The sequence below is a fragment of the Erythranthe guttata genome, chromosome 10, assembly GCF_056151865.1.
Source record: "Erythranthe guttata isolate IM_541 chromosome 10, IM_541, whole genome shotgun sequence".
Lineage (NCBI taxonomy): Eukaryota > Viridiplantae > Streptophyta > Magnoliopsida > Lamiales > Phrymaceae > Erythranthe > Erythranthe guttata.
Genome location: NC_142542.1, coordinates 1,584,512 through 1,597,505, shown reverse-complemented (window position 1 = coordinate 1,597,505; position 12,994 = coordinate 1,584,512). Strand labels below are relative to the sequence as shown.

The window sequence follows — 12,994 nt, the reverse complement described above, 5'->3', positions numbered from 1 at the left end:
ATCAAACTCCCCAGCCTCAAAGAGTGCTCGTAAAATCGTACTATACGTACACTAGTCAGGTGAACATCCTAGCTCTTTCATAGCACCCATCAGTTTAATCCCATCATCCACCTTCTTTTCCACACACAACCCCTTAACGTAGGTGTAGATCCATCAAGAACCAAATTGTGACACATTACATCAGGCTTATGTGCACTCATATTCATATGTTTCAACAATCCAAAAGCCTTCCCCTTTCCAATCCTTTTATCCCGACAAAGAATCGAAAGCAAGAGATACACAACAACCATCAAACATGTTTTTATCACCGTAAAAGATGATCAGATCAATAAAAAGTGTTTGAAAGTTTTCGACTTGCCAGGATTTGTTGGTGGGGGCAATTCGAGGCTTTCTTTTGAAGAGAAAATGGTATGATTGGGATTAGGATTTGATGGTTTTGGATTTTCTGATTGATTGATTGTTTGAATAGCAAAGTTTTATTGTCGCCATGGATGAAGTATGAATCCCCTCAACATTTTGATTTTGCCCCCAAATCTGATTTTTGGTTCAATTAAGCAAACTATTTAAATTGAACTTGTTTTGACTAGGAATATGGCCTATTAAGATTTAAATTGAACTTGTTTTGACTAGGAATATGGCCTATTAAGGCGTTCGGATTATGATATGTTTATGAATGTTGAGACGTAATTAATCAACCAATCTTGTGTTTGATGATGTAATAACAGCTAATGCCTGCACATAGAAGATGCCAAGCTTTCAGAGGAGAGAGCACAGATGATAAGGATATGCTTTTCAGTGTGAGGAAGTTAACATTCTTTCAAGTTGGTGTATTCATGCCTTCCAACGCAAACGAAGATGTTTCCGACTTCAGAATCGAAGGCAGCTGGTTCGAGAGATCGTGCCTCATGCTGGAAACTGGGATAATATCATTGCTCAAGTCCCAACACCATATTTATCTTGTAAAACTATTTTGGTCTGTAATTTGATGGAATCAATGCAGATGCACAGGAAACACGGTGCACAAAGTATTCTACTTGGGAAAGATAGCTTTGGGGTGACTGTAGATTACGCCGGAAATTAACCAGGACAGATCAGGTGAGGATTAATGTCTATATTTAACGAGTTTGCGTTTTGAATAAGTCCTTTAGACCCTTTGTTTTGATTTTAAGAGCTTTATGGGGTTTTGTAATTAGTGTTCTATGTTTGCTGTATTTTACCTTAATATGTCTACTAAGCCTCGTTTGGTTACCAAGATAAGATTAACCTGGATAATATAATTTGCACTCTAAAACTATCAATTTTGGCTATTTCAGAAGTTCTTAAACACTAAATAAATTAAAGTTTCATTATTTCAGAAAAAGAGGTAAAATTCTTCAATACTCATGCCACATCAGTATCAAAAAACGAGCGGAAAAAAAAAAAGAAAGATATAGTGCAATTTAAAATAATGTTACTAAAAGTCTAAAACCGTACTAAAAGCTCCGATCCATGTAATGTCCACCTGAGTGTAGCCTTAGTTTCTTCTTCTCTTCTTCGCGCGCCTATCATCATCATCACTTGATGATCCAGATTCAGATTCTTCTTGTGAGTTTTGTTGTTGGATTACGAGCCTTGGCATGTTTTTGTAATAGTCTTGCAAGTTGTCTGTGATGCCGCCAAGTCCAATGGAAATGAAATAGTTTATGGCAAACCTAGTGTTGATTGGATTATCCTTTGGAAATATAGATACGTCGAAAAATTCTTTACTCAGACGTTCACTGAGCATGCGAATTCCGAGGTGCTCGGATAATTCCTGGAAGAGAAACTTGATGAAAATACGAGAAGAAGAAGTTGTGCTGTCTTTAGTCAACCGTATATACGCCAAAACGTGCCAAGGCAACGCGTCTGTGGCAAGTAGATGAGCAAAGAAGTTTGCCACATTCCGTATTTTATTCGTCTCGAGGTGATGTATGGTGGAGTATTGGTGGACAAAATACTTTTCAAAGTTTTCCTTGTGAATATTCTTCATCATACAAAACCGCTGCCCAATGAGTCCGTAGTAGCGTATGTAGGTTCGCTCCTGGCTGCAGCATTCTAACAGCATAATGCAGAGTTCCATCTCGTGACCAGGCTCCGTTTCCATTATCTCCATCAGCTTATGCCCTGCTTCTTCAAAATCAACACTAGACATAATCGTCAAATACATACTTCTTAGAAGATTGATCAAATTCGTCTCTGTTTCATCCCTTATTAATTCCGATTCCGATTCCAATTCTTGATCATCTGAATCTTCTTCTTCTTCTTCTTCTTCTTCTTCTTCTTCTTGATCTCCTAGAATATCCTTCTTCAGTTGTTCATATATTTTCTCATTCTCTAGGAAATTCGGATCCGCCTTGAAAACATCTATGGCGATTTGGGGGTCAATCTTATCAGCCAATGACAACTCAACATGGGTAAATTGGTCTTCTTTCTCCACTAAATCCAATTCCGGACGAATAGTAGGGTACCCCTGGAACTTCGCTTTACGCAATGCAAATAGGCCTTCGATCAAGAACTGGACACGTTCATGTATTTGTTTTCCTTCATGAAGAATCCCACGGAATCGCTCAAACACACCATGCAATCCACGTGGACAAACTTCTAGAAGCAAAGCCCCACATTCTGTAACGAAGCCAACAGCCACTTCAACACTGTCATCGGTTGGCTTTTCGAGCAGCAAAGTGAGCAGCTCGAGAGAGATAAGCTCATGGACTACGTTCTGATTCACCAGGTGCGCTATAAATTTGACCGCAGCAAGTAATCTTGGCTTATCATTGCGCTTGTACGCAATCTGGAACTGTAATATTATCCTACGCAATAGAACGAGCCCAACTTCAGGGAACTTGGTGTTTACCACAGCAACCAATGCTGCAAATACGTCGGTGAAACGCGGACACGCTGTTTGAGACTTGATGCATGATCGACAAAATAAACCCCTACCTCGTACTAGATTCTCCGCAAACAGTTCCGGAATTATGTTCTTGATGTTGTTGGTACTCACTTTGTTGACCAACCCGTTGATACTCTTTCTCAACGCATCCCACGCATGTCTTTGATACTCGACGCTGCTTTCGTCCTTGATTTCTTTCATCATTCTCGCACACGGAGGAATATACACCGCCATGCCAATTTTATTTTATTTTCACAGGGAATAATAATAGGTTTGTTTCTTTTCTTCTAGGGTTTATAATAAGAATAAGAATAAGAATAATAATGTTGAACATAGACAAGAAAGAAAGAGATATATATAGACATTGTGAGAATTGGAGTTGTTGTAGGAATACAAGTTCCAAAGGAATACTTTTGATTGGCTGGATAATTCAAATTACCTACTAATTAATTATGACTCCAATTGATTTCAATCATTCCATAATTCTACTAAGCCCATTCCTTCAATTTTACGTGCCTTAGGGCCCATTGAATATATTTCTCCATAATTTTTTTTTACATCAACATAAGAGTATAAATTTGTGTATGAGGTCTTTGAGTATTAACAAATAACAATACATAACTACGAGTGCACGCTAACTTTTTTTTTAGAAAAAAGAAGATATACTACGTTTATATTAATTTCATGAACCTCCTTACAGAGATATATATGCAAGAAATTATCATAATTGACTCTAAGGTAAATCTTCATATTAAGGAAAGAAAATAATACAAAATCAATTAATGGAACTATCAAATATACGGTTTCCTAAATGAGTGGATATTGTTGATTTCACAACACTCCCCTTAAGCTGGAGAGTGAAAATATAGCTTCGGTAAGCACAATTTTTTTATTTTATTTTACCAAGTCCTATAACATTCTTTTTTATAGTGTGAATTTGATGAGTAAACTCACATTGATAGTAGGAAGACAATGAATCTTTAAATCCTTAAGAACTCGATCTACATCAAATTAACTTGTTAACTCCTTTGCTATTTCTCCATCTTCAATAAGATTCCCAACAAGCACTTGTTAATTACAAATACGGTAATATACATCAAATACTACACTTCACTTCAAGACTACCAAGTAAAATCATCTAAAATAGAATTAGTTAGTTCTAAGGCAATAAATCACTAAAACGTTAGAATACACATTCATTTATATAATATTTTTTTCTTGCTAAATCAAACCAATACCAAATTAAGATAACCAAAAAAAAAAAAAAAGAGAGAGAATTATATGAGAAACAAAGCATTCTTCTTCATTGGCAGGAGACAAAAAATAAAACATTTTTTTTGTGTGCTAATTTGTCTCAATATTCAGTATGAACAAATTAAATATTACATATATTACCTGACTTACTACAGCCCCAGTGAATTGCAAACATATATTATTTTAAATTTTTTGCCATGTAATAAAATTTCTTCCTTCACACAATTCCCAATCCCATGTCGTACAATCAATAACCTGCATATTCATACTTCTAATATCAAAGTATATATAAGCATATATACCGACATATTTATATCTACACAAATTAGGGGTTTAGGGTTTGGATTTAATTATCACGGCAAAAAAAATCGATTAAGATGGATGAGTGCGCTAAGAATCATTTACCATAAATAGAAGAAGAATTGACTGCTACATTAGCACGAACGGTATATTTTTCTCCTGCCCTTTGGGTTCGTCTCCTCCTTGGGATTCTTCTCTGCGTTGATGTTGGGAGAAAAAAACACTTCAGTTTTCTTTGCTGTAAATGCAGCGTGAACACGGTTAAGGGGAAGGAAGTGGGAGTGGGCTGGGCCGGGCAAAATATATTGTAAAAAAAAATTGCGATACACTACTAGAGGGGTAAGATTGGAAATAAATATTCTAGGGGGTTTTCACAAAGAAAGAATTATGGTATGGACATATCACTAGTTTATCTAAACGAGGGGTGTATTGCTAATGACCCATAATAAAAAGGAGGTTATATCCACTTAATATAAGTAAATGAATTGGGGTTTTTCACTAATTCTTCATTTATTAATGTTGGACTATCTCCTCCAATGAAAACAAAACACGTGGACAATCTATTTTTATTTCACCATCAATCCTCACAAAACTGTACAACATCTTTCTTGGCACCTCTTCCCTGTACACCGCTGTCGTACGTGGGCGATTTCCATTGGACCACATTTGTTTTAAATCTGTGAACTAGTTGACCTAGGGCTCTGTGTCCTAAGTAAAACACACGTGACATTAAGCACGTGCGAGAGTGGAAACTAAAGATGAAGGCCGAATCTCTGTCCTGCAAGATCGCATCTAACTTGCGCAACACCGATCCTAGATTTCTCAAGATCGAATTCCATCCACACATTTTGCTGATGGTGATGCCCGATGACGTAAGCCTCAATCCCCAAAAGATCCGAGTTCCCAAACGTGAAGCATTGCACCGAATCATTCCCCCTCACTTCATACGGGACCCGGTACAGCAACCGCTCGCCCGTCACCGTTATCTCCGCGCCCCGAAACACTAAGCTCACAGACGGCAGTTTAGGCGGGTCCGTTAAGTTTAACGGCACCCGAAAACACAAATCAAACGCCCCCTGGAACACAAAATCCGGATCCTCCAAAACCCGCAGGAAATTCGATGTTTGGTTTACGAACTCGTTTCTCAGTGCGGTGTACGCGGGTCCGAGGAGGAAGGTGAACTGCGTGCCGGAGTCGACCATGGTTTGACCCGCCCCGGTATGGTCGGGTTCGAATATGGATTTGGGTAGCTGGAGTAATTTTTCCGAGACCATAATGCCCTCGAGCTGGACAGTGTACGCAACTCTGTCGAAGTAAGGGAGAGGGGTAGAAATCTGGATTAATGGAGTGTAGTTCAAAGGCATAAGCCACGTGGCATTGGATTCGCCGAAGAGTAGAATACCCGAAAAATCGGAACCCGATATGCAGTAGGAGAATTTCTTGAAACCCATTTGAGAGATGAAAGAGAGAGATCCACGGTTCATGCCCATTAACCCGGTTGTTTTCGAATCTTCATCCGAGTTACTGCTGAAACCCGAATCCATACACCCGAATATGGTACCCGGAAACTTCGACCCGGCGATGGTGAAGTTGTCCATGGCTAGATTTCCTTCCGAGGAAGATGCGTCGGCGTAGGAGAGAATAGCGTGGCAGAGATTCTTGGAATCGCAGGAGGCGGGTATGGAGAAATCTTGGGTTTGGGTGGTGCACGTGGCGGAGGAGCAAGGGATGGGGGTGTAGGAAGACGAGCGGTTCGGGTCGAATACGGGTCGGTTGATCCGGGTGGTGTTGCATTGGAGCCAGGAGAGCTCACTCCCTGTGTCGAGGACCATGGTAACATTCTGTGGTGGCGCGCCAACGGCCAATGAAACTGTGAGGGTTACGTTGTGGGTGAATGGGAGCTTGTTCGGAGGTGATGAAGATGGAATTTCTTGGGTTTTGAGGGGTAAAACTAGAATTTTACTCGAGTTCGATTTGGATACTGTAAACGGTTCGGCGGTGGAAATAAAGATCCGGGTTTGGATCGCTGTGAAGAAGGCGAAGAGAGAGAAGAACAGTGTTTTGATATTCATAATTTATTAAATTAAATTAAATTATATATATGTGAAGAAACTGGTAAGAGAATTTTTTGTATTGTTTAAGGAGGTCGGAGAAGAAGATGTACGTAACTACTGAGATAGTGTTGTGAGTTCATGAGACAAAAGCGTGTTTGGAATCTTTTTAACATTTTCTGAACTGAAGAAACGCCACTGAGAAAGATCAGTGGGGGAGTAGGGTATGATTAGTGAGGAAAACGACACCGTTTTGGACTACTATATCTTGATTGGTCGGTTGATTGGTGTATCCGTGACCATAAACTTCTATCATTAAAATGGTAGTATTAATTTAATGACGTTAAGCTTGTTGGTTTCACACCCAATTTCCTAGCTTTATTCGGAATAAAAAAAAAATTTGCAATTGAAATATTCAGTTTTATTCAACTAATATTTTCAACAATATACTTAGCCTCGGGCTTATGAGATCATGTACCTCGTGAAATACTTCATATGGTTTAAATCGTAGATCTACATAAATAACTATTCAGTATGTATATATGTATATAAGTGTGTGTGTGAATTATTATGTGTATATCAATAATGTAAAATTAAGTGGTGTATTGCTACCAAATGCAGATTCTACTAAATACAAAAAACTTTAATATGAGATTTATATTGAGGAAATTTCTATTTGAAATTTGGGATCTTTATGATTGAATTGATCCCATTATTGACCTAATTAATTAGGAAAAGTCATATAAAAAAAATTACTATAAGAGTTTATAATTAGTTGAATTGTATATGCTTTTATGAGGTAGGTAGATAGTAGTACACTAGTACAATTAATGGGAAAATGAATGCATCCGAAGATATAATTATAAAATGGAGGGTAAGATAATTAATATCACCTTTCAATTAGATGATTGAAGCTGGAATATATATTGATTGTGTTGGGTCATATATCGTTGTCTCTCTTTCAATATATGGTTGGTGAATTACTCAGAACTCCAATAAAAATAAAAAATAAAAAATAAAATGCAGAAACAGTTTCACCAGAAGAATTGTGCTACTGGTGGTGAGATTAGCAGCTACTTATTAATTACTTATATATCTGTGCACGTGTGAGCACATGCATTGTTGAATACGGAGTGGGCAAAAGAATTGGTGATGGGAATCCTTTTTTCCCGTGAAAAAAACACTAATGTTGGGGACCATAAACCCCGCTAACCCGGGGTCCTATGCTAGCTCCACCACTGAATAAAAACTGAATTTTCTAAACAATACTGATTATATTAAAATTTTCCGATTCCAATCCGAAAATTTTGAATGCTGGAATATATTTTGTCATTCCAATCTAAGAAATTTTAACTTTTCATAAATTTTTAAAAATGTTTTTTCTGTTGAATCTCCGTCTGATTTTCACCAATAGTAATAGGTGCGATTTTCACCCATAGTAACAGCTCGGAGCCTTCTAAAAACCGAGAAGCCAACGGAAAAGAAAATTTGAACATAATTAAACTCATAAATAACACAAGAAATGTAAAAAAAAAAGAAGAAAAATAAATAAATAGAAAGAAAATGTAGCAATCAACTCCAAAATATTTGGTGAAATCTTCTTCTTGTAGTTTTGTACATAATTGCACTAAAAGTTTAGCTTATATACAAGAAAGAAGAAACCAACAACCATATTAACTTCCATCAGTTACCCATACTTGATACTGCTGAATATGTCCCAACCATTGCAAAACAAATTCCCATTATTATAACCGCCGTGCTTGTTATAATCTGTTAATCAAGAAACATTAAACCACAAATTATTATTTAATTAAATTATAAAAAAACATATATATCACACACACACACACACACACATACATACTTACCTCTAATTTAGATAGTCTTCCGGCGTGTATTCGCATACTGCTAGCACATGGCAACACAACAGACTGTTCGACAAGAAGCAACGAAAAACCCGAAAGTTAAATCCATGGTCAAACCGAAAGCTATGAAAAGTCAAAGCAAATAATTATAAGAGATGATTTACCACTAGCATGACAAGAAGGGATCCAATCAGTGCCATAACAGATCCTGCAAATTTAAATCAGTTAATTAGCAAATGCACAAAAGAAAAAAAAAATCGTACGCAACAAATCGAAGTCGTTCGATTTTATTACCAAAGTACGGAACGGTCAATGCTACAATTAAGGTCGAAAAGACCAAAGTTGTCCTGATTATCAAAGACATGGTGGTGGATTGAATATAAGATGAAGGCAGTAATTCTTCTAGACCTAATGCCACTGGTGTCATTGATAAACCAAACTTTGTAAGAGGTGCTACAACCTGAATTATTAAATAAAAAAAATGTGTTAGTTTTATTACACTTTTAATTAGTATATATATATTCAGAAAAATTTTTTTTTTTTTTTTACTTTCTTACCACAGCCCATCCGGCGATTTTCGAAGGTTCCAAGTTTGTGGGAAGATTTAATGTGAACTGGGGTTTTATAGCTTCGCCAAACATGGAGTAACCGAAAACTGCTACTCCGGCGTATAGGAAACCGGCAGTTACAAAGCTGCATGGATCACATTTTGTTAAAGAAAATAAAAAATAATGAATAAATGATTTTTGAAGATGAATCGAAAGGTTACCTGATAATGAGAACTGAAGGAAATCGGGAGGGCTCGCGCATGGAGGAATATATGTTTGGAAAAACAGAATGGCTGCCATAGCAAAAGCTGAAAATACCAATTGTGATTGGTAAGTTCGGAAAATCGATCGCTTTTCCGGTTGGATGGAATCCGACATCGGAAGATACTCCGGCCCACACCAAACAGGCCACTACTAGTACCAATGTCACCACACCACCAACTGCAAAAACCAAAAAAAAAAAAACAAACATAATTAAATATATTTTCGAAACAGAATGCTACTATTTACGAAGCAAATTACGTACCTGAAATGTACGAAAGCAAACGGAGATTTCTTAGCCAAACCGTCGGAAGAATGATGAGTGCGGAAATAATGGCACAAATTTGATACGAGTCGAGATGTATCCCAAACACATCCATTTGCATATTCGGGAAAGAAGCCGACAAATTATCGCTCATCATTATTAAGTATTCCACACATGAAGACTACAATCAAGAAATTTCGATTTTTTATTAGCAAAAATAAAAATAAAAAATTGGATTATTGATTTATAAATTATAATGAAGTGTAGATACATATACATACATATAGTTCAACATATAGGATCACCTGCAATTAAAAAAAAAATCAACAGATCAGTTCCAAATTCCGATTAATTAATAAAAGTATTAAATTAAAGTGGTGTATTTGAATAATACTTACAGCGATTAATATTCGACCGGTTAATCCGAAAGCAGCATGTCCGATATCCGGATAAGTTTTGAGACGAGGCGAACTATCCAAACATTTCTTCAATAATAAACCAGTGTAGCATGTAATTGCTCCAAACAAGAACAAAAGCCCTATACTAAACCACCCTCCTTCTTTAAGCGCGTACGGAGTCGAAAGAACTCCGATCCCACACAGCGCATTTACCGCTGCATGTTTCAAAATATATATAATTTCCTCAATAAAAGTTAAATGCTTATTAAAAATAATTAATTAATTAATTACCGTTAAGAACCGATTGCGTGTAGGTACACTTCTCGCGGTGGGGCTGTTCATCGGAAAAGCTGGCGGTGAATTCAGAAACGGAAGGTTGATTTATGTGAGGCAGTGAGGTGCAGCCGATTTCGAGGTCGGAGTTTAACGGTGAGATTAGGGGTTTGTATAAAGACGAAGAAGATTCCGGAAGAATCGATTGGGATGCTTTCTCGGATGCAAGGAAGAAAGAGCTGCCTTTGCCTTTTAAGAAGCTTACTGTTGGAGGTGTCACACCTGTGAACATGTCCATTGAATCCCTAGTTTCGATATCAAAATACACGAGTTTATTAGTCGATTTTTTAGCGTAAAAATCAACTGTTAAGTTATCAAATAAATGAAAGAACTAACATACAGTAGAACCTCAATAAATTAATAACCTCGATTAAATAATAGTTTCTCGATAATTTAATAATTCGTTAAATAAATAGAACTTTCCTAGTCCCGACTGTATTAATTTATAGATGTTTAACTGTATATTTATTTTTTCAGGCAAGTTGAATAAGAATTAAGACAATGCTGCATGGCAAAGTAACAAGTGGTTCACCATGGCTAGGGTTTTTTTCTGTAATAATATTTATTTTTCATGAACCAAAATTTATCATACACAAAAAAAAAAAAAAACATAAAACAAATATTCAATCATGGTAATAACAAAAAAAAACAATTGTGCAATGTAGTATATATATACATATATATATTCATGTATGTATATATTAATGTATGTATATGTGTATGTAATACCTGTAACTTTGGGGCCAAAAATTGGCAGGGTCGGGATTGAGACAATCATCGGAATGTGCGCGCGAAGGACCGGTAATATTCGATTCGGTATCGTAATTATCGAGATCATGGCAAACTCTTTCGGCCTCGTTTTCTTCGTCGTCCGTTTCGATTTCAATCGCTCTGTCTCGCCCCAATTCTTCTTCCAACTGCTTCATTGTTATTAATCACAGCTGCTCAATTCCGCCGTATAACCAAATATATATATACCTATACGTATATGTATGTATATATATATATAAATATTAAGTATTCAGGGTTTTTTCTCTGGTTTCGCAGGAGAGAGAGAGGTTGAGAAGAAGAAGAAGAAGTTGTACGGTGTATGGATTGTTGGGAATTTTGGAGCGATTGAGTTTTTATATTGATAATAATTTAGAAAAATATATTTTGATCCAATTAGAAGACGTTTGATTTTCATAAGGACTCTTAATTGGAATAAATATTAAGTGTTTTGATATATATATATCATATCATATATATATGATATATCCCGCCGTGTAGGGGTTGGCTGTTTTGATGCTTCGCCACTCGATTTCTTTGCTGTTTTATTAATTACGTGACCGTTGGATAATTAATTACTGTGTTAATTTAATTACATCCTAAAAAAGTTGATTTACTACTTATTGTAACGGAATTGATTTTTAGCTTATAAATTAATTACGTGCTAAAATTTTGATTTAGGAGGAGTTATTAGTGTGACAGAGAATTGTATTTACATTAGGATTGTGGGTGTGACAGCTGGCTAATAGTTTATCTCGTCAAAGTCTAATTTAGAATGGGAATAAAAGAGTTTGACTTTTAGTCAAATTATAAACGAATTTAAGTTGAATTATTGGTATTCAATTTTCAAGCGGTCTCAAATTGATTAGATTTTTACGTTTGATCTATATCCGATGACGATGTAGCATAGTATAAATCTTCTACTCTAGATTCTTAGCCTTTTTATTTTTTTATATTTTTTTAATACTTCATAATACATCACTATTGCATAATTTTATATTTAGAATTAGGTTTTGAATATTCTTAATATTATTAAACAAGCATATTTGAGTATTTTTTCAATTTCCTCGATTTCATCATATCCCTCGTTACAAAACAATTGCTGGAAAAAAATAATTAACACGTGTAACAAAACAATCAAAATGAAAAATTCAAACATTATGTGACATGAAAAATCAAATTAAATTACTCCGTAAAATTACAACACAAATAATTAAAAATATCACATACAACAATATATACTATATTTATTTGGACTTGTCAATTTGGTTAAGCTTGCCAAGCCCATTGCACGTGACACATACAATTTGAAGCTGATCTTTTCTTGCCGCATTTGCCCTTAGAGCCGACCCGGTTTTTCTCACGAATCCCGCCCCGTCACATTCGGGGCACCTGAACCAAGCCCGCAAATAATATCAATATAATATTAGTATATTATTATTATAAATTAATGATTAAAAAAATTAAATTAAACATCAGCAATTTACTAACAGATCCTTGCGGGAAAAGAATATAGGAAAAGCAGTCCCAAGCAACGCCACCGCGGCGGCGCCGGCAATCAGATAAACTGTTCCGTCGGATGAAACGTCACCGACGGCGGCAACAACCGTGAGCTGCTTTCTCTCTCTAGTTTTCTTCTGCAATGTAGCCGTTGAAGATAGGGTTGGGCCGAAGAATATGCTTCTGCCGTTGGAGTTGCTGCAGAGAGACGATGGAGTGGGTTTAGTGATTGAATTCGTGGAGAAAACAGCCTGCAATTGAGTAACGGACGCCATTTTTGCGAGATTATTGTTTAATTTTTTATGTGAAATTATACAGAGTTTGACTCAGATTTTATAGGTAATTTTAGCAGAGATATTTGTATTGGGGGGAAGTGGATAAGGGGAAAGGGAGAAACGCTAATGGTGACTTAGTATTGGATAAAATAATGGGTCCCACTTTTTATTTCATGGCATTATTCTCAGTTTCGTGGTGGACGCTGCACTACCACAATTATTTTTAATATTATTTAATTTGTTGAATTATCAGTTGAGAGTTGAAACT

At 36.2% G+C, this 12,994-nt stretch overlaps 3 protein-coding genes and 2 pseudogenes across 3 annotated transcripts; 1 reads left to right on the top strand and 4 right to left on the bottom strand.

Annotated features, from left to right (window-relative positions):
* The first annotated feature begins 824 nt into the window (after positions 1 to 824).
* Positions 825 to 1,194, top strand: LOC148767251 (protein LURP-one-related 15-like; annotated as a pseudogene).
* A 319-nt stretch (positions 1,195 to 1,513) lies between these two features.
* On the bottom strand, positions 1,514 to 3,130 carry LOC105949902 (uncharacterized; annotated as a pseudogene).
* A 1,778-nt stretch (positions 3,131 to 4,908) lies between these two features.
* Positions 4,909 to 6,744, bottom strand: PCS1 (Eukaryotic aspartyl protease family protein). Its single transcript, XM_012976574.2, has one exon. The coding sequence runs from the start codon at positions 6,532 to 6,534 to the stop codon at positions 5,215 to 5,217; it is 1,320 nt and encodes a 439-aa protein (XP_012832028.2). The 5' UTR covers positions 6,535 to 6,744; the 3' UTR covers positions 4,909 to 5,214.
* A 1,240-nt stretch (positions 6,745 to 7,984) lies between these two features.
* On the bottom strand, positions 7,985 to 11,367 carry LOC105952713 (amino acid transporter AVT1E-like). The gene is made up of 11 exons (XM_088823979.1): positions 10,913 to 11,367; positions 10,142 to 10,428; positions 9,851 to 10,065; positions 9,734 to 9,757; positions 9,453 to 9,633; positions 9,148 to 9,367; positions 8,936 to 9,071; positions 8,673 to 8,838; positions 8,543 to 8,586; positions 8,382 to 8,444; positions 7,985 to 8,283 (listed from the first exon to the last, which is right to left on the bottom strand). Exons 1-11 carry the CDS (start codon positions 11,107 to 11,109, stop codon positions 8,197 to 8,199), a joined length of 1,620 nt encoding a protein of 539 aa, XP_088680105.1. The 5' UTR covers positions 11,110 to 11,367; the 3' UTR covers positions 7,985 to 8,196.
* Positions 11,368 to 12,109: 742 nt separating this feature from the next.
* Positions 12,110 to 12,972, bottom strand: LOC105952792 (hypothetical protein). Its single transcript, XM_012976369.2, has 2 exons — positions 12,443 to 12,972; positions 12,110 to 12,343 (listed from the first exon to the last, which is right to left on the bottom strand). The coding sequence occupies exons 1-2, from the start codon at positions 12,724 to 12,726 to the stop codon at positions 12,199 to 12,201; spliced, it is 429 nt and encodes a 142-aa protein (XP_012831823.2). The 5' UTR covers positions 12,727 to 12,972; the 3' UTR covers positions 12,110 to 12,198.
* Positions 12,973 to 12,994: the final 22 nt, after the last annotated feature.

Excerpts from the sequence above, each read along its gene's own strand:
- LOC105952792 (XM_012976369.2), bottom strand. The coding sequence starts at position 12,726 with ATGGCGTCCGTTACTCAATTGCAGGCTGTTTTCTCCACGAATTCAATC. Across the intron at positions 12,344-12,442 it reads TTCTTTTCCCGCAAGGATCT|GTGCCCCGAATGTGACGGGG; the intron begins GTTAGTAAATTG and ends GGCTTGGTTCAG.
- LOC105952713 (XM_088823979.1), bottom strand. The coding sequence starts at position 11,109 with ATGAAGCAGTTGGAAGAAGAATTGGGGCGAGACAGAGCGATTGAAATC. Across the intron at positions 10,066-10,141 it reads CACGCAATCGGTTCTTAACG|CGGTAAATGCGCTGTGTGGG; the intron begins GTAATTAATTAA and ends TGAAACATGCAG. Across the intron at positions 9,758-9,850 it reads CCGGTCGAATATTAATCGCT|GTGATCCTATATGTTGAACT; the intron begins GTAAGTATTATT and ends TTTTAATTGCAG.
- PCS1 (XM_012976574.2), bottom strand. The coding sequence starts at position 6,534 with ATGAATATCAAAACACTGTTCTTCTCTCTCTTCGCCTTCTTCACAGCG.